General features: G+C 33.7%; 2 protein-coding genes across 2 annotated transcripts; one reads left to right on the forward strand and one right to left on the reverse strand.

Annotated features, from left to right (window-relative positions):
- Positions 1-6,069: 6,069 nt before the first annotated feature.
- Positions 6,070-11,022, forward strand: LOC140049671 (arylsulfatase A-like). The gene is made up of 6 exons (XM_072094619.1): positions 6,070-6,073; positions 6,539-6,655; positions 7,137-7,164; positions 7,636-8,226; positions 9,529-9,787; positions 10,591-11,022. Exons 1-6 carry the CDS (start codon positions 6,070-6,072, stop codon positions 11,020-11,022), a joined length of 1,431 nt encoding a protein of 476 aa, XP_071950720.1.
- A 4,314-nt stretch (positions 11,023-15,336) lies between these two features.
- On the reverse strand, positions 15,337-25,873 carry LOC140048829 (apoptosis-inducing factor 1, mitochondrial-like). The gene is made up of 14 exons (XM_072093628.1): positions 25,704-25,873; positions 25,008-25,117; positions 24,508-24,638; positions 23,665-23,840; positions 23,249-23,325; positions 21,814-21,922; positions 21,232-21,276; positions 20,705-20,767; positions 20,382-20,476; positions 19,658-19,798; positions 19,102-19,244; positions 18,314-18,467; positions 17,251-17,409; positions 15,337-16,731 (listed from the first exon to the last, which is right to left on the reverse strand). The coding sequence occupies exons 1-14, from the start codon at positions 25,819-25,821 to the stop codon at positions 16,660-16,662; spliced, it is 1,593 nt and encodes a 530-aa protein (XP_071949729.1). The 5' UTR covers positions 25,822-25,873; the 3' UTR covers positions 15,337-16,659.
- Between the last annotated feature and the right edge of the window lie 1,917 nt (positions 25,874-27,790).

Consider the following 27,790-nt stretch of genomic DNA (forward strand, 5'->3'; position numbering starts at 1 on the left):
AATATTCACTTAGGCCTAGATCGTTTAAATTAACAGAAGAATTTCCATCAATAAGCCTATTAAAAATAATAATATTATAATCAGGTAGGCCGAGCACAAATTGCATGTTATGCAAATCTGTCGAAAGTACATACATAATAACTGCAGCATGCGAGAAAACGCCGCCACAGTTTGTACTAAAAATCAGAGAAAATATTTTTCAAATAGAATAGGGAGTGATAGAGTAGGGAGAAAAATATATTGGTTCTACTTATTCCTGAAAAATGTATCTTGAAACTACGAAATATGGTGATCGTGAAGGGAGTGATTTCGACTTTCCCAAATTGTTAAGTTATTGTCTTTGTCATGCTGTTAGCACAGTATTCTTTTAAAAATTAGTTCTAATATAATGTAATATAATGATATACTTTTATAATTAAGAAATTGAACTTTGTTTCAGAATTCAAATAAGTTCACAAACTTGACCCAGAAAGTCCAGAGGAGAGTTTGTCCAGATGTTTTAATGACCATTTAGTTTAAAATAGAATCCCTAAAGAAAACACTTAGCTTAATTTTGTGACTTTTCCCACCGTTAAATCAGGAGAGATTGACACTATTTAAGTACAGATTTGACAGTGTCATCCATCATAGAAATACCTTATTATACCGTTAATCACTTCTAACTAAATACCCCTGGATCAACTTAGGACCAATCGTTACCCTCACAGATGACGTAGTGACATATGCAAATGAACCGAAGCCAATATACCCCCAAGTTTCAGAAGAGCCCAGACACACCTTACAGCCACCTCACGGAGCACACACCTTACAGCCACCTCACGGAGCACACACCTTACAGCCACTTCTCCAGAAGCAGACCTACACACTTCACACCTCACCGACAGCATCACTGATCCTCCGTTCCTTATCTATACTTATAGTTGTATATTGTACTGAAGTATTATACTGAATAAACAATATGTGTTACGACAGTTAAGCGAGTAAGAGTCTTCATTAGTACCTCAACACAACACTATATTACAATAAGTATGTACTAATGATTAAACTATTTATGACCTCTTATAACACTTTTATTCACTAAAACCAAATGCAAAAATTACGAATTCAATAAAATAATAAAATAAAAACCTACAACAAATGCTTCAGAACAAAAATTGTCATCCCGGCGGACAAATACATCTGTAGCAAAATGTTCATAGGTTTACACATTTTCCACGGAAATAGAATGAAAAAGGTGAAGAAGACCTTCTACATCGGAAAATGTACCTCGAAAATTGGATTGATGTCCTACAAAGATCCTCTACAATGCCCCCAAGTGAGGACCTCGACAACTTTGTCCACTAAGAATATTAAAGCTAGGCCCGATGTTTCCACACAAGCCCCTTTCTCACAGATGTGCCTGCAATATACCGGTACAGTGCTGGCGTCGTGCCGGTATCGTTACCGGCATATACCCATTCTCATCGGACTATCATGCCGGAAATATAACCGGTATATACCGGCTTTCTGTGAGAAAGGAGTCGGGCATATTCGGCCAATAAAAAGTCTCTGACAAAATAATTATTGAGGGCGTCCTTTATTGTTATTATTTTTGTCTAGCGATGATATGGCGGCGAATGTTAAGTTACAGATTATTATCTTCCTTTATAGCATATTTATGCAATACATGCTATGTACAGTATATTGTGCATATACTATACAGGTATAGCAATTAATTTGCCGTCATCGGCAATCTGTAAAACACCTTAGAAGGCTGTAGGCCTACAATTTACAAGGCGACGAAAGGTCAGGCACCAACAAACAAAGAGCTAATGGCCTAGCCTAGCGGCCTATATAGATTATGCTACAAATTTCTTCTTGTCCCCTTATTTTAAGCAGCTATCTTATCTCATTATCCCTCCAGTTCCACATTATTATTGTTAATTGAATTGAATAGGCGCCAAAGTGATACACTTGACTGCGCAAGGTGTCAAAGCCTCGACGGGGAACCCCGGAATATAACGGCAATACGTTCTCACAGAATGCCCGTCTGGCATTGCGGGGAATATCCCTAGAATATTACTAGGTCTAAAGCAGGTCATGTCGATGCCGGCATGGTGCCGGCATGATGCCAAGACGACCCGTTCTCACAGAAAACCATACCGGCATGGTAATGGTATATTCCCGCAATATTCCTGGCACACAACTCTGTGAGAAAGGGGCTTAAGTGAATGCATTTTTCCTCAACTCTTGAATAAGTTGCAAACAATTAGTTTCCTTTAATTTTCTAATTTCGCCTTTAAAAGGGTCTCTTTAGCATTATGCGGGACCGTGAGTTCACCCAATATTATATTTGGACCATCAATCAGGACAACATCGGATCTAGCTGACGTTAAACAGATATTTTTTCTGTGGAAGGAGGAGCAGAGAGGAAGCCTGAAACTCATGAAGATCAGCAAATAATTGAACGTTTTCCGGTAGTCTTTAAGATGTCCAACGATACAGCAAGAACACAGTCATGACGCCAAGTAAATCTTCCTTGCGTGAGGGCATCCTGACACCCACTCAGGAGATGTAAAGTTGTTAGGTGGCCATGTGAGCATAATTTGCATTTGGCGAAAGTTTGTATTTTCCAACGTCTTATAATATATATAAACTTTATTTAGACACGAGACTGATGCGTTCAATCAATATTGATTGTTTTTACACAAGTTCATGATACTGTATTACAAAAAAACCAACACCATATAAATACGACAAAAACGATAGAAAAAATTGAAATTGAAAAGAAACAAAATTACAGCAGAATCCCCTTCATCTCTGACACCTCTATTTAGAGCCTTTTTTTTTGGATAGTTTGAACTCTTTTCATTAGAGTAAAATATAGATATTTATTTCTGTCGGGAGTGTATCGGAGGCAGCACGAAGTACAAACGATAACTGCTCCGGAGGCAGGACATGACGAATCATTGTCCATATTTTCTCATCCTTTTCAAGTTCAATAGAATCAATTACTTTATTTTGAACCGATAGAGCTTCAAGACTGGTTTTTCTCTCGCGATGTATTTTTCTGAGCTGAGTCAAGTTGGATAGAAAACAAACTCTCTAGCTACTGTAATTGTTGCTATTTGAAAATTAATCCACAGCCAATTTTCATGTAAAAATGAGATAATTTCAAGAAAAATGGCCATTATAAATGTAAATATTGGTCAAAATTGTATAAGGATAGCTATTCATTTCTATGTTGTATTGTATAGTTATTTAATGCAAGTCATGTAAAGTTAGTCCACACACAAAATGGCCTATCCTTTACCATTGCACCCGATTCTGCTACTGTCAATAGGTATGTATCTATATAACTATCAGCAAGTGTATGCTGTCTGCATAAATGCTGTACTTTTAACATACATATATTATAGAGTATTATAGAGGGTGCTATTATTATAGAGTAAATACAAAAACCTAGGGACAGTAGCAGAATCGGTTGACCATTGTGTAATTTGATAATACTGTACCACCAATTACCTAGCTGGGCAAAGTTTGACAGCCTTGTTCTTGCATTGGGCATTCACATTCATTTTGCCAATCACAATTTCGCGTCATGTCTATCAATGTTCTTCAAGACGTAAATTCAAGGAGCTATAAAATTGGGATGGTAGATGGTGTCGATATCAAAACTTGGAAACAAACCAATTCATCCTGGGAAAAAAGAAGTTGAGCAAGTTCAGAACCCTTAATTTCTTTTCGAAGTCCGGAAGAACGGTAACTCCAAGTAGAAGGGGAGGATGAATTATAGCGGTGCATATGCTCCTATGGGGGTTTAATCATTTTAAAGACATTTGGTAATTTGGCACTGAGCGGTCTCCACGTTTGTCTTTGCGATATCATGTGCCATTATAAAATAAATATCTTGAAAGGCTTGAAAGGACATCTAACTTTCAACACGATACGGACAGATAAATTGCGCAGCTATGATTTATTTATAAATATTAGCGTATACGCTAAATTATAAAATCAATGTAGTTATTGTTCGAATAACTAGATTAACAGTCTCTTCTAAATAATATTATTACTAAAACAATTTAATTTAATTTAAGCATTTAATTTTTTCATTTATTCTGTAGAAATTGGAAATGCTGGTAGCATAGCCGGAATTGGTATCTATATATAAATTATGGTTAATTCTGACATAGGCGAGCACAATGCACAATGTACAAATCTCCGCCTTGGATACCTACCTTATCTATCCGAGATGTACTGCGAAACGTAGATTTGATAACATTAGTGTGCACGCCGACGCTATTGTTCCATATTTATATCTTAGGAAGATGTTATAAAGAGTTTTTTAACAACATTTATGATTTCAACATTGGATTTTCCTCTCAATTTCAATTCTTCCCGGTCAAAGTAATTTCCGGGTTTAAGATAAGTTCAACTTAGTTTCTAATATTTTCTCTCTTTTATACACAAGGGAGCAGTTAAAATAATAGATTTGACCCTAAAGGTGACTGGAAACAGGCCCTTTCCATCAATCAATACAGTGTCCCTTTGGAAGACGAAAAAAAAAATTGGCCATTAATCATAGCCATTTCAGTTTTTTGTTTATTTTAAAACATACCACAACTTGGCCATTAATCATAGCCATTTCAGTTTTTTTGTTTATTTTAAAACATACCACACGTGTGTGAAGGTACAGTAGTTAAATAATAGGAATTATACTAAAAATTAATAAAGATCAAATTAAATATACGCCATAAAGAATCAGAATATATTGTGGGGAATAGTATTATAAAATTACATAGGGAGATTTGATAAGACATTTTTCGAGTGAAATCCCGATAGCTGAGTTTTATTGAGTAAGCTTGCAGGAATAACTGTAGGCTATCTTCCTGTGTCCCGTTAGGACCGAGATGTCTGCCCATGTTGCAAGCCGTAATGTCTTAATTCTTACTTGGGCCCACTCTGTCACGGCAGTTAGTTTCAAAAGATGATTAAATTAAATAATGTATTAATAATTATTAGGATGGTATTCATTTGAATAAACGCCTCTCCAATAAAACATCACTTTGAATAATAACCCCCCCCCCCCCCCCCACAACCCAACTATCTAATAAACGTCCATCCACATATTTATAATAACAGAATTATACTATTTGTAGTAGAATTCACCGCACTGTTATCTGCAATTTACCAAGCATTTGTTATTCTTTTTTACCACTTTTCATATCTATGAGAGGATTTCATTTGATTATAAATGTTACCATATTATTAGAACTAAAAAATTTAACATATATCCCTCGAATAAGCACCTCCCTCAAATGACCTCCGCCTCCCCAAAGGGCCCTACCAAACAATAAAAACTATACTTTAAAATGTTATTAATCATCTAAAACACTGTGAAACAAAGTAGTTCAGTTTTACGAATGTCAAGCATTTTCAATAATGGTAACCGACAGAAAATGTATAAGGAGAACATTATCATTCCGAGAACCATTCTACACTTCCTAGAGGGGGAGCGAGCGAAGCAAGCTCACCCTCTAGTCACATTTAATTATGGGTGTTCGAAGATTAGCTATAATTGAGTATGCGTCAGAGCCTTAATGTTTGGAGAGATCTGAGCGGTCGAGGAGTGTTCTATCCAAATTACCACGGCGTAGTAGTAGTATTAGTTCGCGGTTTAGTACGGTAATAAATAGTGTTTTTTCGCCCTAATCTCTTTCCTGTTTGCCGCGATCGCAACAATTCTTAAATATTTTAAATATCAATACCGTATTTGCGTTAAAAGGTATTATCAGAAAACCAATTGCCGAATCCCAGTTTGCTGAATAACAGTTAGATAAAAAGTGATTTTTCCGAATCCCATTGTATGTTGCCGAATCCCGGTTTGCCGAATTTCAGTTTGATAAAAAGAGTGCTTCCTGTTACTAGCATAAATAAAGTTCCAATTCTATCTTACCTATTTTCCTCAGGCAATAGGAATACATAGTTTTTGACATTGTTTCATTTAATTTCATTTATTTATTTGACCAAAAAAAAAACAGCAATAAAATCAGGTCAGGAAAAACCAGCGACTTAGACCGCTATGACTCAATGGGTAAGTAATCCATGCATATTATAATATAAACATATTTAATATAAACATATTTAATATAAACATATTTAAATTAGAAAATTAAAACATAATTATTGTTATTGTTTGTAATTATCTTTAAAATAGTTCAAAGGAAAATTAACACGTCACCTGACCTTTCAGACATATAAAATTTTCGCATAAATTATGTTTTATCAATGAATATAAATTACAGGAAACGTACCGGTACTCTATGAATACATAAATTACTTAGAATAACAGTTCCGTATTATTAATACTAATTGAATGAAATCAAATCATTTTTGTATATCTAGAAGTCGGAGATACAGGGAGCATAGTTGGTTGGTGACTAGTTGTGTATGTTGGCAATCATATTGAAAATCACAATCATTCAGTTTTAAAAGATTTTTACCGGTAGTAGATGGAAAAAAATGTTAACTACAATACTATACCTGTTATTTACTCTAGAATACAGTGTAGCTTATACAGAGAAACCTAATATTGTAATCTTTTTTGCTGACGATATGGGATACGCTGACCTACAAAGTTACGGTAATCCGCTATCGATGGATTGGAGAGATCGGGGTTGAAGTTTACACAAATGTACAGTGCTAGTCCATTATGTAGCGCTTCAAGGTAAGAATAAAAAGAAACATTAGGCCCTGGTAATGTTAGTAAATACGTTTTTGTACAATACACTTGCATCTTGTTTTGTTTTGCCTATCGTGAAAATAAACCTGGATAATTAATACTATAAGAAAGTACTGTATGTATGTGATCAATTTCTTTCTGTCATTGTCAAAATTTTCAAATTGTGAGCACATTCACCACCCCCGGGACTCATCTTTTCTTTTATTCCACCATAATATAGTTATTTCAGCACTATATTATTTTCTTCATGTCATGACATAATCTGTTTCTCTGCGCATTTTCTAACGTACGTGCACATGGCCTTTGTTGTGCGGATAACTCGGACTCATCAAAGTAACGAGTTAAAATCTTATTAGGCTCTCTTACAGATTCAAATATGAATGTTGTTAATAGTATTTATTAATAATAATATTAGTATTATTATTAAACGATATCTATTATAGGTAATTTTTATCTTTTTTAAATCCTTGTCCTATTTGTTTTTGAATTTATTTTGCCGTGCTTTAATATGTCTCTTGTGGTAGTCTACATTAGCAAACTTTACTAAATTGTTTTTAAAGCGAAAGTTTGCAGTACAGCCTTCCACAATTTTTTTTTTGCAATTTACAAAAGTGGAAAAGCTTTCTTGACAAACTTGGAATTTGCCGAGATTTGTTGTAGATTTCTCGAGTTTAGACTTCCACAAAATTGTTTTCTGCAATTTGCCGAAGTTTGTCAACTGGTCTACACTTGCAACCTTTGGAAAACCTTTGTTGAAAAACCAAATAGCTTGCACGAGTTTGCAAACAAAATTTTGCCGCTGTAGACTATGTTTAGATGCGAATAGTAAACGTGAATAACCCTAATTCTGAATGACGTCCACACAGTGAATTTCACACCCTTTAATTTGTAATTTCTATTGCATTAAATAATAGGGCTGGACTACTAACCGGGCGTTACCCTGTTCGCACTGGTGTTTGGAACAGCGATCCGAATGGCGATGCTGTCTTCACGCCCAAATCTCTTCTTGGACTACCATTAAACGAGACAACTATTCCCGAAATGCTAGCAAACCAAGGCTACAAATCTGCCATAATTGGAAAATGGCAATTAGGTGTTGGACTGTCCAAAGAATATCTACCTTTAAATCAAGGCTTTGATCATTTTTTTGGACTCCCATATAGCCATGGAAGTTGTTTTTGTAGTGCGTGCTTTTACCCAGATATAGAATGTGACATCAACATAAACAATATTTCTATTCCTTGCCCTTTGATGCTGGAAAATAATATAATTGAGCAACCTATAGACTTGACGACTTTAGCAGAGCGACATGTAAGAGCAGCTAGAAGTTGGATACAAGAATTTGCTTGTAACGAAACGCCATTTTTTCTTTTTTACTCATTCCTTCATCCACACACTCCACAGTTCGCGGGCAGACAATCCACGAATCAAACAAAGGGTGGAGAATATACAGATTCGCTGGCTGAACTCGATTGGGAGATTGGCGAGGTGATGGACGAGTTACTGTAAGAAAAAATGATCTCATAGAAAATACATTGGTATTGTTCACATCAGATAATGGGTAAGATGATTTTTTTTTCTGTAGTTAAAGGCCGGTTTCCATAAACGATTTAAGTGTGAATATATTTATACATTTTCTCAGGGTGATATATGCACCTGATTAGTGTATATGATCGTGACAAGATTCGAACCTTGACTTACACAGTGAGTACACCATATCGATTATGTCATATTTGGTTATTATGCATTCGTTGATTTATATTTTAAAACAAAGCCAAATGTCATGGCTGCAGTCGCGTGCGCAAATTTGAGTTAGTTTTTAAATCGATCGACCGACCTATCAACCGATCAACCGACCTAGTGAGCTATAGAGCATACGTTTATAACAACTAAAGAACACACGTACCAGTCCATTGTTTCCATAAGCCTGATAAACAAAACAGGGAGGGTTTCCACAAACAACAAAATTATAGACCGCGCATTTCCACTTATGGCCTGGATTTTTTTCATTTAGTGCAATGTTTGCAGTCTTCGAGGAGTCACACCACTGTAACCGTTGTCTTTTTTGTATAGCTTTAGTGTGTCTTACTTGTGTCTTAATTACCTCCGCCAAGGAGGTTATGTTTTCACCCCTGTATGTTTGTGTGTGTGTGTGTGTGTGCCTGTGAACAGCCTGGATGCCACAGTTTTTATCCGATTCTCACCAAATTTGGCCACAATGATCTATGCCCCAAAAGCTCGGACGAGTTCGAATTTGAGGGGAAAGGTTATAGGTCAAGGTCACAACTAACGAAAAACTATTTTACTGCCTAGAGACCACGGTTTTTATCCAATTCTCACCGAACTTAGCCACAATGATCAATGACACATCATATAATTGTGGTTAAATTTTGAAGGGTCAGGGTCAAAGATCAAGGTTCACAAAAAACAAAACAAAACAAAAAAAAAATAATAAAAAAAAAACCTCAGTGGGACTTGAACCAGCGATCTCAAATGTGAGAGGCTGGATACATAACCATTACACCACACTGTCATCAACAACTTTGTAAGTGTGCAGTTAGCCTATTTACACTTAGAACTAATAACAAAAAATGTATAAACAAAATATTCAGGGGGAATTTTATGTAGGGGAATTTTACAGTAGGCGGAGGTTTGTACTCTCGGAGTACCCTCTAGTTATAAATTATTTTTGCTAAGTGTTTTTTTATATATTGATATTTTCTTGGGAATCAAATATCATGACATTTTGTTTTTTGTGACAACAAAATGGATCTTTATATTAGAATGTGACATTGTTCTGTCCATAGGCCTGATCGAAGCGAACATACTCTAGGTGGGTTTACTGGATCAATGAGATGTGGAAAGTTTTGCACATTCGATGGTGGATCACGTGTACCCGCAATTGCGTCATGGCCTGGTCATATCAAACAAGGTGTTTCAATGGAGCTTCTAAGTCATCTAGATATTTGGCCCACTTTAAGAAGATTAAGTGGTATTCCCGTGGATTATTTCGACATTATTCTTGATGGCTATGATATTAGTGATGTTTTATTGAACGGAGAAAATGTAAGTTTAATATTAGTGAAAATGAGTATTCTTATATTGTTAAAATGTTTTTCTCAATCTCCTAAGCATCTTTAAACATGGGCAATTACAACATCTAATATAAAATACGTGGATACGCTTTATCAGACAATAGCATTAATCTTTTATTGTAAACTAACTGATGAGGCTGTTTTCACTCTTTAAGAGTGGTTAAAATCGTCTAAATAAACCGAGAGTTAAACTTTCACTCTTTTATAACGGCGGTCTTCCTCATGTTTTCACATTCTTTAAGAGTGGTAAAATGGTCTAAATGAAACGGGAGTTATACTTTCACTTTTTTATAACGGCGGTCTTCCTCATTTTTTCACTCTTTAAGAGTGGTTAAATTCGTCTAAATGAAACGAGAGTTATACTTTCACTCTTTTATAATGGTGGTCTTCCTCATGTTTTCACTCTTTAAGAGTGGTTAAATTCGTCTAAATGAAACGAGAGTTATACTTTCACTCTTTTATAATGGTGGTCTTCCTCATATTTTCACTCTCTAAGAGTAGTAAAATGGTCTAAATGAAACGAGAGTTATACTTTCACTTTTTTTATAACGGTGGTCTTCCTCATGTTTTCACTCTTTAAGAGTGGTAAAATGGTCTAAATGAAACGAGAGTTCTACTTTCACTTTTTTCTAACGGTGTTCTTCCTCATTCACTTCTTAAATTAAGATATGCTTCGACGATTAATTTTTGTTAATTGTATAGTTTTGGTTCTTCGTAATTGAAATGGTTTTTTTTTTAACTTTGTAATTGAAATATGCTGATTATGTTTCACAGAGTCCACGGAAATCACTTCTGTATTACAACAAAATTCCCGACCCAGACACAGGACCTTATGCGATTCGAAACAACCGTTTCAAAGCACATTTCATTACAAAAAATATATTCGGAACCGATCCAAATGATTCGGACCCAATGTGCCGGTCTGGTAATGCCACTGAAATTCATGAACGACCACTTATTTATGATCTACTTGTTGATCCAGAAGAAAGATTTGACATTGCGAGCAACTCGGCATTGGTAACTGAAATAATGGTTAAATTGATGAACGAAGAATCAAAAGTTTCATTTGGACCAAGTGTTTTAGCTCAAGTAAATTCAACAGTAAGCCTTTGTTGTCGATCAAATTGTGAACCATTTCCACTATGTTGTCAGTGTGATTCTATTTATAGTTTAGATCTATTCCCTATCCATGGGTGTAGAGACTAACGTTTTCTTATACCGTACGTCACTACTCCATTATTGTTGGTGTAAAAGCAATTGAAAAAAGGAACTGGAACATACAGTAAATAGTATACATAATCAAGTAGGCCTTATACTCTACGAGTTAAAACCAAGTTAGCAATTTTTGCAAATAGATTAGAAGCCATTTTGAATTTCAAGATGAAGGTCTACTGTAATGCGCTTGTTATGCTATATTTAGAGGTATTGGTACACTAGGCTTAATGTGTGAAAGAACTGCCTTAATAGTAATACTTTATTCATCTTTCCACACTTAGATAAAAATCAAAATATACATAAATTAAAGACAAAAAGGTTACACAGAAATCCCAAGAGCTTGTAAAGATGTGGAAAGCAATACTATCATAATGAATAAGTACAGTGACACAATAAGCAAAAAGGATCGATAAAGGTAATACATAATAATATACAATAGTACAGGTATGTTTATATTACAATAGGCCTATGCATGTTTAGTAAATCAAATAACCAAAAATGTATATACATTTCATTTTTTCCTAAAGATATTAATTAATTAAGACTTGCAATAAAGGATTATAGGAATTCCATAGCTTTTGACCAGTAAACGAAATACAAAAACTTGTGTTATATAAATGTGTTGGCTTGGTTCTAACGTAATTGTTCTTTCTCGTATGTTTTTAAAGAACCGTCTAAATTTCGTAATATATTTTGAAGACGTATCACTGTATTAACAAGTTTATACATAATACCAGTTTCGAATTACAATCAACACCCTGACGCAACAGTAGTTACAAACAATTACAATACCAGTTTGATACTTGTAAATATCTTCAATTTTCAAAATATTATATTCGTGATAAAAGCGAGCGAACAAATTTGTATAACCAGACCAGCTCAATACAGATAAATGAAACACAATCAAGAAGCCAATGGCAGCCCACGTGCCTTGTAAAGTAAACAACAATCAGTATCATTTGGGCCTAACAATTACTTAGATTATCCAACCAACTGTATTACATTGCTATCGTGACAATAAATAAATGAAAAACTGACTCACCAATGTTGATATGATTAGCCATCAATCTTAAACGCAATTTCATTCATACAAACAAACAAATTAATCAGAATTTAACTTTTATACAATCAGAATTTTTAACTTTTATACATTCATAATTTTTAACTTTTATTCAATCAGAATTTTTAACTTTTATACAATCAGAATTTTTAACTTTTACACAATCAGATTGTTCAGATAGCAATTGCATTTTTATAACACTTTTGTTAACATTTTATTATACCTTATTTTTCTATGTATTTTTCTAAATTTGTTAAATGTCGGTTTTATTGTATCGTTCAAGTTGACAGGGGCTGGTCAAGCACATCACAAGATGACAGTTTTATACTTTTGCTTTTCCGCTACTCTCCTGTTATACTTATATGTTTGTTTTTTTGCTATGTAGAAAGATTGAAAATAAATAAATAAAATAAATATTAAGAACTGAACTTCAACGGAAAGATTTGGGGAAAATGTGTCCAACAATTGTTATGCAAATGAGTCGATTACATACATACATATTTATTCCGCAGCATGTGAGAAAACGCCGCCGTTAGTACAGAAAATTAAATAAACTTAAAGATGTATTGTCCCTTTGACTAATTCAAAAAAAAATAACAAATAAAAGTTTTCGAAAAAAGGTGGGTAATTTTGAAGTATCATAATAGTTATGAAATATCACCAACAATTTTTTTGAAAAAAAAAAAAATTAACTGAAATACAGACGTTTTTTTGTTAAAAAAATAACTTTGACTTCCAGTCAAAGTTTTCAATCAAAACATATCCCATAATGAAACGTGCTTCTTGTTTGGCTACTCTGTATGCATAATCATAAAACTTCCTCGCGATCTGTGTGAAAATACCTTCTTAACCGTGACGAGTTGTAAACAATCCTAATTTAGCATATGCATAATGCGTACTCATGGTTTGAAATCTTTGTTTACTTTCGCTCGTGACGATTTTCCAGATGAAATGTAATCAAACTAATTTACCTGTTAATTACGTAAACTTGTTGTTTTTGGCTCAAATTTTCGACTTAAAGTGAATAACTTTAATATTACTTTGGTATGGCTACTTTAAATTTAGAATATTTTGACCTTCATTTTTTTGTGTTTCAAGGGACAATACATCTTTAAAGTAAAAACACGAATGTTTTAAACTAAAACCATTAAGACAAATCAGGAAGGAGGGAAATGATTTTACTGGAGAATCAGAGAAAATATTTAAAATAAAATAGAATAGGGAGAGATAGAGTAGGGAGAAAAATATATTGGTTCTACTTAATATTTCCTGTACAATGTATCTGGAAACTACGCAATATGGTGATCGTGAGGGGAGTGATTTCGACATTTCCAAGTTATTGTTATTGTCATGTTGTAGCACAGTATTATTTTTTATTTAAATTAAAATAATATAAGTATTTACTAATAATAATAATGATACTATAATTATGATTATCTACTAACATCTTACTTTCGACACGATTCGGACGGATAAATTGCGCAGCTATGATTTATTCACAAATTAGAGTACACACTAAATTAGTAAATAAATGTTGTTATTGTTTCAAGAAATATATATTAACAGTCCTTGATAAATATTATTATTACTAATTAAAACCGTTAATTTATTATGTAGAAGTCGGAGATGCTGGTAGCATAACTAGAATTGGTATCACATTTAATATGTATTATTGGTGTTCAAAGAATCCGAATCCTACAGTAAGTTGCCGAATAAAAGTTTTCCGAATCCCAGTTTGATAAAGAGCGTTTCCGAATCCTACAGTAAGTTGCCGAATAACAGTTTGCTGATTCCCAGTTTAATAAAGAGCGTTTCGGAATCCTACAGTAAGTTACCGAATAACCGTTTGTCAAATTTTAGTATCCCATGTCAGCCGAATCCCCCAGTTTGATAAAACCAGTGTGTCCGAATCCTAGAGTAAGTTGCCGAATAACAGTTTTCCGAATCCCAGTTTAATAAAGAGCGTTTCGGAATCCTACAGTAAGTTACCGAATAACCGTTTGTCAAATTTTAGTATCCCATGTCAGCCGAATCCCCCAGTTTGATAAAACCAGTGTGTCCGAATCCTACAGTAAGTTGCCGAATAACAGTTTTCCGAATCCTAGTTTGATAAAGAGCGTTTCCGAATCCTACAGTAAGTTGCCGAATAACAGTTTGCCGATTCCCAGTTTGCTAAAAAGAGCGTTTCGGAATTCTACAGTAAGTTACCGAATAACAGTTTGCCGATTACCAGTTTGATAAAGAGCGTTTCGGAATCCTACAGTAAGTTACCGAATAACAGTTTTCCGATTACCAGTTTGATAAAGAGCGTTTCGGAATCCTACAGTAAGTTACCGAATAACAGTTTTCCGAATCCCAGTTTGATAAAGAGCGTTTCGGAATCCTACAGTCAGTTACCGAATAACAGTTTTCCGAATCCCAGTTTGATAAAGAGCGTTTCGGAATCCTACAGTCAGTTACCGAATAACAGTTTGCCGATTACCAGTTTGATAAAGAGCGTTTCGGAATCCTACAGTAAGTTACCGAATAACCGTTTGCCGATTACCAGTTTGACAAAGAGCGTTTCGGAATCCTACAGTAAGTTACCGAATAACAGTTTGCCGATTACCAGTTTGACAAAGAGCGTTTCGGAATCCTACAGTCAGTTACCGAATAACCGTTTGTCAAATGTTAGTCTCCCATGTCTGCCGAATCCCCCCACCCCTCTTTGATAAAACCAGTGTGTCCGAATCCTACAGTAAGTTGCCAAATCCAAGTTTGATAAAGAGAGTTTCCGAATCCTACAGTAAGTTGCCGAATAACATTTTGTAGAATAAAGGTTTGCCGAAATGAATGACAGTTTGATGAAAAGAGTTTTCTGAATAGAAGTTTCAATTTTGCCGAATTTCATTTTGAGCAACATTTTACCGAACTACCGTTTGCCAAAACTATATACAGTATAAAGTATATATTTGGGCATAAAGAGAATGTTATAGGAAGGTACGTTATACACAAAAATGGTTTTAATACGAATGAACACAAAGACTTCACTAATTCGAATTATCACACAATTTTTATTAATTAATTTATTTTTTTTCAAAATAGAACCTGTGAGGCATAAAGGCAATCTAATTCTTATATAATTTCATTTATAAAATTATTGATTGAATGTAATAATTGCTTTAGTGCGGAAAATGAATAAGAAACAGTATTCTATGATTCCTCATTTATACATAAAATAATAACAATAATTTATTTTACTTGTTTGAAGTTTACAGTATGGTAAAGAATGGCTATAAACTATAAATGGTAATGACAATGTATAGTAAAAGAAAATCATTGGAAAATTTCGAAAATTAAACAATATATTTAGTAATTCATAATGAACTAAAACATTCATTATTAATTTCATCAATACATTTTTTAAACACATTTTTCGAAAAAAAATATAAATTCTATTCAATCACACAAACACTAATATTTCAGGTTTTCATAATTTATTTTGGTTAAATGAAAATTATAATATAATAATTGCTAAAAATTAAAATTTCAAACCGTATTAGCGGTGGAGTGGTTCATATAATGTTATGTTCAGCATGATTCAACTTATTTCAATTTAAAAAATTATTTTCAATAAAAGTTGAAAATTACCAATGTCTATCCTTATACTTGTCTGTCTGTTAAGAGGGAGAGTGGTTTTGAGGCGAGAGTAACTTCAATTAAATATATAATGTAAAATTAACACAATAAAAACGTATTCAAGCAAACACAAGGTGGACTTTTTTTTTCAGAATACGATCACCGCACACAGCACCTACCAATTGAATCGGAAATAGATGCATAGTGTAGATATGAAATACTAACATTTAGATTAGAAAGTAATTAATTCAATAAATGTAAAGTAGCAGTATGTTCTGGATTAAAACTGTTGATCCAAGATTAGAACAGCTGATCTACTAAGATTAAGACAACTGATCAAAGATTAAGACAGCTGAAATACTAAGATCAAGACAGCTGATCAAAGATTAAGACAGCTGATCTATGATTAAGACAGCTGATCTATGATTAAGACAGCTGATCTAAGATTAAGACAGCTGATCTAAGATTAAGACAGCTGATCTAAGATTAAGACAGCTGATCTAAGATTAAGGTCACTTGTTTAGGAATAAGGTAGTAATAGTATTTAGGATCCGAGATTGAGATAGTGGTCTAAAAAGACATCTAGGATTAACATAAATTTTCCAGGATTCAGGTATCTGGTATGAAATTAAGGTAGCCTGAGATTAATTAGGATCCGAGAGTAACTAGGATCTGAGATTAACATTTTTTGGATTAAGAAGCTTGTCTACAATTAATATACCTGATCTGGGATGAAAATAAAAGTCTTAGAATGAAATTGCTTATCTAAGATCCAGACAACTGGTTGAAGATTCAGATATCTGGCATGGGATTAAGAATGTCTCTCAAAGATTAACATACTATAAAGTGTATTGTGTTCTGGATTACTTATCTAATCTCATCTGTAAGAAAGTGTACCTGAGATCAATTACATCATACCTAATTATATAACTATATTATATTATTTGGATTTATTCACTATGTAGATCAAATAATTTTGCTAATTCGTTCAAGTCGTCGTATTCTTTTCCTTCTTTGATTATCTGTAAAAAGAAAACAAAAGTGATGTCAATATTGGGGAGCACTTGTTTATCCTTGCTAATTAGGATAATTGTCGGGACATTTTATATCTTTTTCACACAGAAATGTGTGCCAGAAATATACAAGGAATATGCTTTTACTACGCCGTTATGTTTTTTTGGTCACGAATGGTTTATGCAGGCAACCGACATCAGCCAGACCTGCTCAAGACCTAGTAATAATATTACTAGGAAATTCCCTGTAATATCAGATGGGAATTATGTGAGAATTAAGGGCGTACCCTCATAATACTATTATGTTGGATACTATTGGCCGGATATTCATCACCTCTTTTTAGTGGCATGATAGTCCGATGTAATAGTTGTGGTAAGAGGAGGTAGCGATGCTGGTATTTGACCTGCGTGACTGTGAGGAAAAGGCTACCGAACTGAAACATGAACTTGAAACATAAACTTGGAACAGATAAAGATGTACTGTAACAACTTGTTAAAAATTTCTGACTAAAAAAAAATAGTACTGACCTTACGAGCCACAGGCATTTTATTGAATACATTCCATAATACAAGTCCAACAACTGTTTTATCCTTAACATAAAATACAACTCCTTTTCCGTAGTCTTCATCATAACTTGGGGCGCCAAGTTGTGGCGGGGAACCTGTTTGTGATTGTACAGTTGCAGCCTATTATTAAAGAAAGATGGTCTGGTAAATCAAAAGATGTTAAATAAGCCACAAAGTTTCAATAGAATTATTGCTCAAATGGAGTATGTACTATGGGAATGTTCGCATTCAATATGGCTGACGAAAAACGTTTTGCCCCATGGACCACTATGGTCAAGCCCAGTAATTATATTTGACTACAACACGGTGTATTTTAAAACAATTCTTTATGCAAATATAAAAAAAATATTTATTTCATTATTAAACATTAAATAGCTTTTGATTTGCGATGATCAGACGACTGCAAAACATATGCATGTTGTGCCAGTCATTGTCATTGTATACTGTCATCAGTATAGAATCTGACAAAACTGTGTTGACAAATCAAAAGTGAGGAAGCATGTCCTAGAAAGCGCACATGAATTAACATAATATTCAGACAACATCGCACGCTCCCTAGTAATACCCCAGTTGGTACTAGTACAATGCTGATTGATATTGATTATTGATATTGATTGATATTGATTATTACCAGTTTTTCCGATCTAATTAAAGACGTAGTGTCCTCCAAAAAAAAAATAAATAAATAAAGGTTACGGTATTAAAAAAAAGACTTTGAATAGTCATTTTGCAATTTTAATAAGGTTAATTATAAATGGTTAAAATCAACCAAAAACCCATTGATTTCCAGTCAATTTACTGTTAATTTTTATTTTCTATGAAAGAAAAGAAGAGAAATAAATGTTACTTTGATTGATTGATTGATTGATTATTTTATGCTTTAAATTAGTTTTTTAGTCAAATTAAAAATTATTATGTGACATTAAAATGGCATATGCAACAAAAAAAATGTTTAAATTATATCTTTAAGACTGCCATAGTAATATCTTTAATATCTTATAAATGAGCTTTTGAAGATTCGAACCTGTTCAGTTTCTGATCTAATCCCCTCTCCAGTCTCCTCTACCACTGCCTTTGGTGTGTCTTTGGCTGTTGCTTTAGCAAATACTCCTACAGTTGGTAGGCTAGAATCTACAATTCCAATAGCTTCATAACCAACATCAGGACCAAGATCACTCCTTCAAAAATAAAATAAAATGTTAAAAAGTTATTCTATGCAATTAGCAAATGAATTTCAAATTTCTAGCCTAGTTAATAATACAAAACTTGATCTAAGTTAAACACTCGGCCAATTAAGAAACAAACATTTTTTGGACTACTCAAAAAATAAAATGAATATTTTTTTGTTTGTTTTTTAATTGTATTGACAAACAATATAATAATATTTTACTCTATGACTGATAAAATATGATAAGTGCCAGTCTCATCGATCGGATCAATATACTTCGATAGTCCTCAGGATTGAGAATGACAGACTATTATTAGTCATTCTATATAAACCTAAAGCTGTCTATACTGTCAAACTTTATGTTAATGTAATGTAAAATAAAAATGTGCCCATATACAGGTATATCACTACCATATTTGGGTATATCACTACCAAATGGATATATACAGTACTGCCATATTTGGGCACATTACTTTTTTTTGTTGAACTTGTCTGATACTGTAGACAGAGGATTATAGAACCCTTGTTAGTGGGACACATGAACATCCATGGAAACACATGCTTAAACACTACAGCCAACCTGTGTTCAGGGGACACCCATATAAAGGGAACACCAAAAGGTGTTGTATTATAGAGGAAATTACCAGAACATAGATTGATGCCAATATGCCTTGCCAGCCCCTGTCATGTTCTCTCCTGCAAGCCTACCACTGACGACTGCATGATCATGGTGCTCAACTCTCCTTCTACCTAGCTTGATGTCATAAAAACATGCAACATCTCCAGCCTACAGAAGAAAAATGAATATATCTTAAATAATAAAATTTTTGGCTGGAATAATGCAGGATTTTTTGGTTGGGTGTGCAAGAGAGATTGCAGAAGAAAAATGTCTTGAAACTTTTACAGTTCATAGCTTTCTCAAGTTAATAATTTCCATGACCTTTCTAGCCAAAATGTCATGACTTTTGAACAGTTTTACCAGGCAGGTTAGATTGCCAAGCGAAATAATTGTTTAAATACTGTGTCCAATATAAAAAGCAAATTGTTTTTTTTTGTCTTGTGTGTAAATTGTTATTGTTATTGTTATTATGTGTATTTACATGACTCTTTAGGAAAGCAAATTCTCCATGACTTTCCAGGACTGCAAAATATTTGTAGTATCTTCCACAAGCTTTATGAACAATGCCTTAAAATACTTACAGCCCATACGTTTGTGCGAGCCTCAAGCTCGGCGTTTACTCGGTATCCACCATGAATATCATCAAGCTCCAAGCCAGATGACTTTGACAGTTCAACATTTGGTTCCAACCCTACAGCCACAACCACATGGTCAGCAGACACCTTTAACATACAATTGTATGAATGTTGCTTCAACTAGATTACATGAGGCCAGTACATTTCATAGCTGTATATAAATACGGCTCATTAATACTAGATGCTTTATAGGTGAAAATTATGCTAGATAGCATAATAAAATGCCAGATTTAGCAACTATCAGGATCCCAAAGGTTTTTTAGCTATCCTGGAGAATCTTTTATGTATTTAGTTGTTGTCAGTAATTTATGTTATCACTTTGTATGTATCAGTTATAATGACTTTCCTTTTTTTTATTTATTTTTTATTTTATTCTCATTTTAGGCAAATTGCCAAAGATAACCACAATAAATTCAAATCAAATCCTGCATTAATATAAACCAAAGCCCCGCCACAAACACCAACAATATCTTTTTTTCAAGCTATTTTAGATCCCTGCTCAACAAAAGGTCACGTCTGTTAAGGAGATACTTTCCTGTGGAATAAGTGAGAGACAAAATAACACCATGACCAACTCCTATTCAGGGGACAACCCTAATAATTGGTCTCTAAGTGTTCCTTAACAGGGTTTGAGTATTTTTCAATGAATTGTAAATCTATTTTAAATTACCGTATTTCCGTTGCTAAGAGTAAGTACAACTTGTTCAGAGCTTTGATCAAATGCAGCAGATTTCAAAAATGCATTAGGAATCACAGAAACACCCTCTAAAAAAGGAAAACAAATAATCATTTGCAAGCTGAAAATTAAAAGAAGTGGTAATAGGGTAGGGGTACCAACTTGGAATAATAACATATTGGGGGATTTTATAAATTCTGGCCAAAACGACGTGCAATAATGTTTAGAAATACATCCAGACATAGAGGGCATATTAATAACATTTCTTGCATCAACATCTGTAAACAATGGGTATTCCAGGCACAATGGTTGATTACCTTTTGAAACTTTGTTTGTGGTCCAATTACTGAGATACTCTGGAAGAACTCTTCCCATGTTTCCTTTGAAAAAGAATAACAACTTTGTAAGTATGTGCTAAATTAGTAGAATCTGTGGCGAACTATTATTAAAATTCTGATGAAATAGCCAGCCAACATAGACCACCATATTCTATTTCATATTTGTATTTTCAACTAAATTATCTGATCTTAGTATATATAATATATATATATTATACTAATTCTGACATAGGCGAGCACAATGGAAAAACTTTTGGACAAATCTCAGCCTTGGATACATACCTCATCTATCTCAGATGTACAGCGAAATATAGATTTGATAACATAAGTTAGTGATATTGTTCCATATTCCATCTTAGGAAGATATTAGAAAGGGTTGGTCTGAGTATTTATCATTTCGAGAACCAATTGTCTACACTTCTTAGAAGGGGAGAGAGCGAAGTGAGCTCATCCTTTAGTTATTAAAATTATCAATTAAAGATATAAATATTGAGTTTGGTATTTACCAGATTCTGGAAAAAATTGTGTTACTTGCAAGTCTGAATCCTTTCCTTAAAAACAGAAATGAATAATAATTAATTAAATAGGCCCAGCCCAATATAATTATTATTTTTATTTAAAAAAATTAATATAAAAAATATGTGGAACTAAAAAATATGTGGAACTAGAGGTCATGAATACAAGTTGTATAAAAGCAAGTCGTAAAAGCTTCAAGCCTAAATCAATTAAATTCATTGCTTAATGATCATTGGAAGACCCTTGACTGCAACTTTACCTTTTCACACTTATACGCACATCATCTCTAACACCCCAACTCAAATATTTTCATTACGGTTATCTTTTCAATATATTATCATTGTTCATACACGGATCCCCCAAAGAGTAATTATAGTTTCTCATTCCTGAGTACGATCAAAGCATATTGATCGAAACGTCGAGAAACTCAACGAAACATATATGTGGTGTACCGCAAACTTTATATCAACGATTATAGTTTTGTTGCATAGAAAGAAAAGAATGATGGTCATATTTATTTAGCTTGTTAACCGACCCATTAACATCAAGTATAATTAATTTAGGAAACTTACCTCGCTTTCCAAGGGCACAAGCCAACTCACTTCCCAGAAAGCCACCTCCTATTATTGCTATAGACTTTACATTCCTTGAAATTTCTTCTAGAGACTTAAAATCTTTAACCTGTAAACATAAAACATAATTAAATACTGTCGTATGTAATAACAAACTTTTATAAAGTCCTATTTCTGATGAAGACCAACAAGAATTTATAAAAAAGGTGAGATTTTAGAAGTGACTTGAATTGCTTAAGAGATTTACATTGACGGATATGGAGTTGAAGCTGGTTCCAAACTAATGGCGCTTATTGTGCAAAAAGATAAAACAAGAGGGTCAATTTCAGAGTAAAGACCTTTTTCGTGTTGGGACATAAATTAAGATTCAATTCTGCAGATAAATTGGCACAGACCCAGAAACTGATTGGTGAACACGAGTGGATATTTTGTAGATTATACGCTGTTCAACTTTAAGCTAGTGAAGTTCAAATAAATATGTGAGACACATGATCAAACTTTCTCAAATTATGTCAAGTTATGTCACATAAAAGAAAGAAAAAATGAAAAGAGTGGATAAAAAAATGTAATATTATTTTAGTATTTTTGTGGAATAGGTAAAGAGATAAAATTATTCTACTGCAGTAGCTACAATTTTTAACTGCATTAAGCTTGGTTCCCACTAGAACGTAACGCAAGGACGTAAACGCAACGCAAGCGTTTTAACCAATGACAAGCGAAGTTATAGACAGTTAGCAATCACAAGCGAATAAGCCATCGCTTGTAATTGGTCAATTTACTTGCGTTACGTTACGTCCTTGCGTTGCGTCGCTAGTGGGAGCCACGCTTTAATGTCATTAACGTTTCAAATGTACATGTACATCAGGCGGTCTTGCAATAAACAAAGTGTATGATTACCTAATAGAGCTCCTTACTAATTGCATTACAACTGGTAAAGCGTGGTTCCCACTAGAACGAATCACAACATAACGCAGCGACGTATAGACGCAAAGTGCTGTATTGCATAATCACAAGTGGAAACCGACGACAGTGCTGCAAACATCGCTACGGGAAATCAAATCACCAACAACGCAAGGCAAAAGAACACCGGAAAACATAGTACAGCACATACTCAACAGTACACGGGGTGAACAAGGTTAAAGTATAATGTTGACACTAAAAAGCAGGTTTGATTTCATTCAGGCAGGGGCAAACATAATTAGGGCTTTTTGTTACGTTGCATGGGTTGCGTTAAGTCGCCAGTGGGAACCACGCTTTAAAAAGTTAACAAAATATAGTTACTGCAGTTGCTCAAGGTTCTAAATATGCTTGCAAAAGATCTACTTGAACTTCTCAGATAGAAACTGCGAGGTGTTTCCAAAGAGCTAGATCTCCTCAGAACAGAGAAGTCGAACAAGCCTAATAATAAAACTAGCGAATATAATTTTGCACTTACATTCCTAAAAAGCGTTGTCCTTTTTTCAACATCTTTTCCAGCTCGAGAAATTGCAGGTAAATTTCTTGGTGTTCCACCTTGTAATTAAAACAGACAATATTATTATTTACAATAAAAAAAAAATACTGCAGATATGTACAGAAATGTTTTATAAAAGGGTTGGAATTCAGTTTTTTTTACTAGTTGTAGCATCCCTTCTTTGGGACACCTCTATGTAGGGGACACCTAAAAATGTACATAACACAGATGAGGGTCAACCTCTATATATGGGATTCTTTGTATGGTCTTGAAGGTGTGTCCCTTTAATAGGGGATTTACTGTACATAAAACTAGCCAACATTTGAAAAAGTGTTACAGTAAAAACTAAATCCTAGTTGTATAGGGATACATTTTTCAATGTGAATATTGAATCTCACCAGTGGCTATAAGGCATTTATCAAATGTTATTTTTGTTCCGTCACAAAGTGTTGCAACCTTCTTGTGAATGTCGAGTGACATGACCTTATGACCTCTTAATATAGCAACACCACCATTTTCTTTAGTGGGTAATTCTTTCGGGTTACAATAAAATGAATCTGGTTCAAAGAAAATACTGAAAGAAATGTGAACTTATGAATTATTAAAATATTTAACCATTGCAAAAAACAAACACCAAATTTAGTAAGATCTTATTATGTTATGTTAATATATTATTACAGTTAAAGATGTATTGTCCCCTAAAAAGATGAAAAATGAAGATTAATTAAATCAGATTTTGAATATGTTATTTTGTAGTTTTAATAAAGTTAATCACTTCCATAGAAAACAAATGAAAAACAAATAATGTTTCACCTATAAATTTACAAAATAAATGGTTAAATTCAACCAAAAACCACTGGCTGGCAGCCAATTTGGCCATGTTTTGCTTTAAATTACAGTTTTTTCAGGTAAATACATTTTTTTCTATCCAATTTTTTGTCAATGTGGATAACTATTACATTAAAATGGCATATTCAACAAAAATGTTTAAGAATTTTTTTTTCAGGGGGGAAATACAACTTTAAAGTTGAATTCTGGATATGGATATTTCTCTTTTTGACCAACATACAAATTTATTTTTTTGTATGGTACTTAACGCCCTTAGCTTCCATATAGTACATATGCATCCAAACAGTTTGGCCCTCTATCAGGCAAACCTGTGATATGTGGACACTTCCTGGAACTGTACACTATCAATGATTTTGACAATACTATTCAACTACAGTGCATATTCAACTAACCTTCGTTCTTTTCCATTCCATTGCTTGAACTTGAACTGTTTTATTCCTTCTTTATCGTCACTGAACCATAATTCTTTTGACAATGGAGGGCGCATGTATGGGTTCACATCTTCCTCCGTTATTACTAACACCTGTAAAATATTTACAGGTGGTTGAAAATGTCTTTTCCGTTTCAGTTTTTTACTCAGAAATACCCTTTCCTTCACTTCACCACACATTCAAGATAGAAGTAACCTGCCCAGTTTTTATTTATTTCTTTATTATTTCTTTCTACTGGGTTACAGAGGGTTCAGTTATGATGAGTGGATGTGTATGACATCCAATTCCAAATGATGTTCTATGGGGGGTGTTTATTTGAGGGAGGTGTTTATTTAAACTTTGCCGTTTTTTAAATAAATACGGTAAATAAAAATATTTTTTAAAATAATGAATGAAACATAACCTTGAATGACTTAATACATTCTATGACTCAGTTCATAAGAAACCTCTCATTTAATTACCTTAGCCTTGGGATCATTTCCTCTAATAGCTCTGAAAGCAGCAAACGAAGCTGTCCCTGCCCCTATCAGGAGATATGGAGCATGTTCCGGGATCTGAGGTAGTGACACATCTATGAATATAAATAAAGATAACGTGTTACTGTTACCAATATGGTGGTACTGTATGTTTTAAAATTAACTCCTATTGATTGTATAATATATAATAACACTAAAATAAAGAGGAGTTGTTAATATATAGAAAATATATTACAGGATATGAGAGTCAAAAAGCAAAGTAAAGAATAAAAGAATTATACATTCATTAAATGTTGGTTAAATTTTGTAATGAACAGAAAAAGAAAATGTTATGAAAACTGGTTACCACTGAAAGATATGTCAAAATAAATGCATGAGAGTGGTTGAGAGACAAACATATCTAAAGTTTATAATGGACTACCTGAAACTTTATATGTGATGTACTCATACATAGACATGATGATGTCATCACTACAATATTTAGGCATATCACTACCATATTTAGGCATATCACTACCATATTTAGGCATATCACTACCATATTTGGGCACATTTAACATTTGTTTGTCAAACTAGTTTGATAGTGTAGACAGAGCTTTAGGGCTAATGTTCCGTACAGCCTACATTACCATACATATATCTGACATAGCTATCTGATAATCTATGCTATAATGTCCTCACCTGAAGCCGTTTTCTCTGTCACACCTGACGTAGCTGGTGCAGCCTCACCTGCCACTGTCTCATTTGATGCCTCTTCTGATATACCAGACGTGTCATTCTCTGATGACGACCCAGGCATTAATAATTTTTTGCTGTAGTCAGGTCGGTAACCTAAGTTTATGTATTTTTTCAATACCTGTTTAACAGAATTAAAGATCAGAAAATATTACTATATAGTGTAACCAGTAAAATGAGGAAACCACACCATCAACAGAGACAAGGGTGCCAACCAACTGAGTCACGTGTATGACCCTGTAATTAGACAGAATTGGCCCTCTAAATCTGTTTAATGACATATTTGTCATTCTTCTGAAGAAGCTTTCCGAGCAGGACATCGAAATTTTCAAAGCAGATTAGTTTCTCTAATTTTTTGTTTTTTCAAAAAGAACTACTAACTCAGTGAGATGAGTTATAGGACATTGTGCAGGATGATGCAGTGTGGTAAATACATTGTAAATTGAATAGTTAGTATGGTCCTTATTTAGCAAACAATACACTTACCACTCCACCGAAAACAGTAAAGGTTACCAGACCAGTTACAAGAAATACATTGCCTTTGCCAGCCGATTCACCAGCGGCGAAACCCATCTGCCTTATGGGTTGCTGGAATTTTGTCTGTTGGCCTAATAAAAAAAAATGTTAATATATATTGATAAACTGTAAATACTAAGTGCTGTATTTCAGAATTCATAAACAGGTTGAGAAAACAGACTGGGGCCTAGCATTCAAAAATAATTATTAGACTATTAGGCTAGGATTACATTAAAAATTAACCTAGGCTTTGTCCCTAACGAGGTCTAGTAGTATATAATAATTGTATGTTGAACAATCTGCGCAAGGAATTTCTTGCACAATTTGAATTTGTACAAAGATTTCTTTGCGCAATTTGAACAACGTAGTAAGCATAGTAAAGCCCTGTATTCACTCATCGGCACCACTCGACAGTCTCACATACCACCAGCTTGGCAGCATTAGCTCATGGAGGTACTGTATTAGTTCATCATAACACCCTGTCTGCACCCATGTGGCGTGGCCATGAGAGAATCCCTGCTTCTCTTTCTATTTTCTAGGCCAGATAACTAGCCTAGGCCTAAAAGTTTGCAGTTTTTTGTCTCTCCTTATTAAAAACATAACCAAAATCGTTTTATACTTTATATTTATAACATTTTATTATGTTAAAGTTTATCAATAAATTACTTGGCCTTGCATTATTTATAAATTTACAAACAAAGGGTATAATATCATGCTTTGTTATACTATATAGGCCTAGCCCGGCGCTAGTTCCGTTTCGCACCTGTCGTTTATTTCGACTCAAAATTGGTTAAGTAACTTTATCGTGAGTACCACACCTTAGAATTAGGCCTCAAAAATACTTTTACGAAGGAGGTCACACAAAAAGTAAAAAACAAATCCTTTAAATTGATGAATTTACAGACGTGTTTCTCGCACATCGGTTTGTGAATTTCGAATACTCCATGTTCAATGTTGTTGTTTCTATGGAGCGCCAAAAGAGCAATCATAATAGAGGGCTAAAAACTCAGTAAATTGCGTATATTTAATGCATTTATTGGTAAAAATTACGTTCAATTTTATCATATTTTGTCAATGTTAATGCAACAAAAATATTACTGATGATACTGTACATGGTTTTTGCAGGAACTTTTAGGAATGAAAATCGACAAATTCATCATCATATTACATGTACTGTAGGGGTATATCTGATCTAAATAATATTCGTCTTAGTCTTACTCTTAGGCCTAGGGTTGGTTGCTATTTGAAAACAGCAAATTATTAGCAGTAAAATGTTACAGCATTTTTATTGACAAAATATATTAAAATTAAACGTGTATTTCAATAATAAATGCATTAAAAGAAGACGCATTCCACTGAGGTTTTAACCATCTATTGTTGTTGCTCTTTTGGCGCTCCATAGAAACGAAAATATTGAACTTCGAGTATGCTAAATATGTATGCGAGAAAAAAATGTCTGTAAAATCATCAATTTAAGGATTTATTTGTTACTTTTTATGTGATTCTTCTTCATAAAA

This window comes from Antedon mediterranea, chromosome 5 (assembly GCF_964355755.1).
Source record: "Antedon mediterranea chromosome 5, ecAntMedi1.1, whole genome shotgun sequence".
NCBI lineage: Eukaryota > Metazoa > Echinodermata > Crinoidea > Comatulida > Antedonidae > Antedon > Antedon mediterranea.

What these genes read in the sequence shown, in the direction of transcription:
- LOC140049671 (XM_072094619.1), top strand. An exon ending in TTAAACGATATCTATTATAG is followed by an intron (nt 7,165 to 7,635) that starts GTAATTTTTATC and finishes ATTAAATAATAG; the next exon opens with GGCTGGACTACTAACCGGGC. An exon ending in TTTTATTGAACGGAGAAAAT is followed by an intron (nt 9,788 to 10,590) that starts GTAAGTTTAATA and finishes TATGTTTCACAG; the next exon opens with AGTCCACGGAAATCACTTCT.
- LOC140048829 (XM_072093628.1), bottom strand. Translation starts at nt 25,821, where the DNA reads ATGCCTGGGTCGTCATCAGAGAATGACACGTCTGGTATATCAGAAGAG. An exon ending in ACAATTTTTTCCAGAATCTG is followed by an intron (nt 20,768 to 21,231) that starts GTAAATACCAAA and finishes TCTTTTTCAAAG; the next exon opens with GAAACATGGGAAGAGTTCTT. An exon ending in TGGCATCAATCTATGTTCTG is followed by an intron (nt 18,468 to 19,101) that starts GTAATTTCCTCT and finishes TTATTTTTGAAG; the next exon opens with GAGTGATCTTGGTCCTGATG.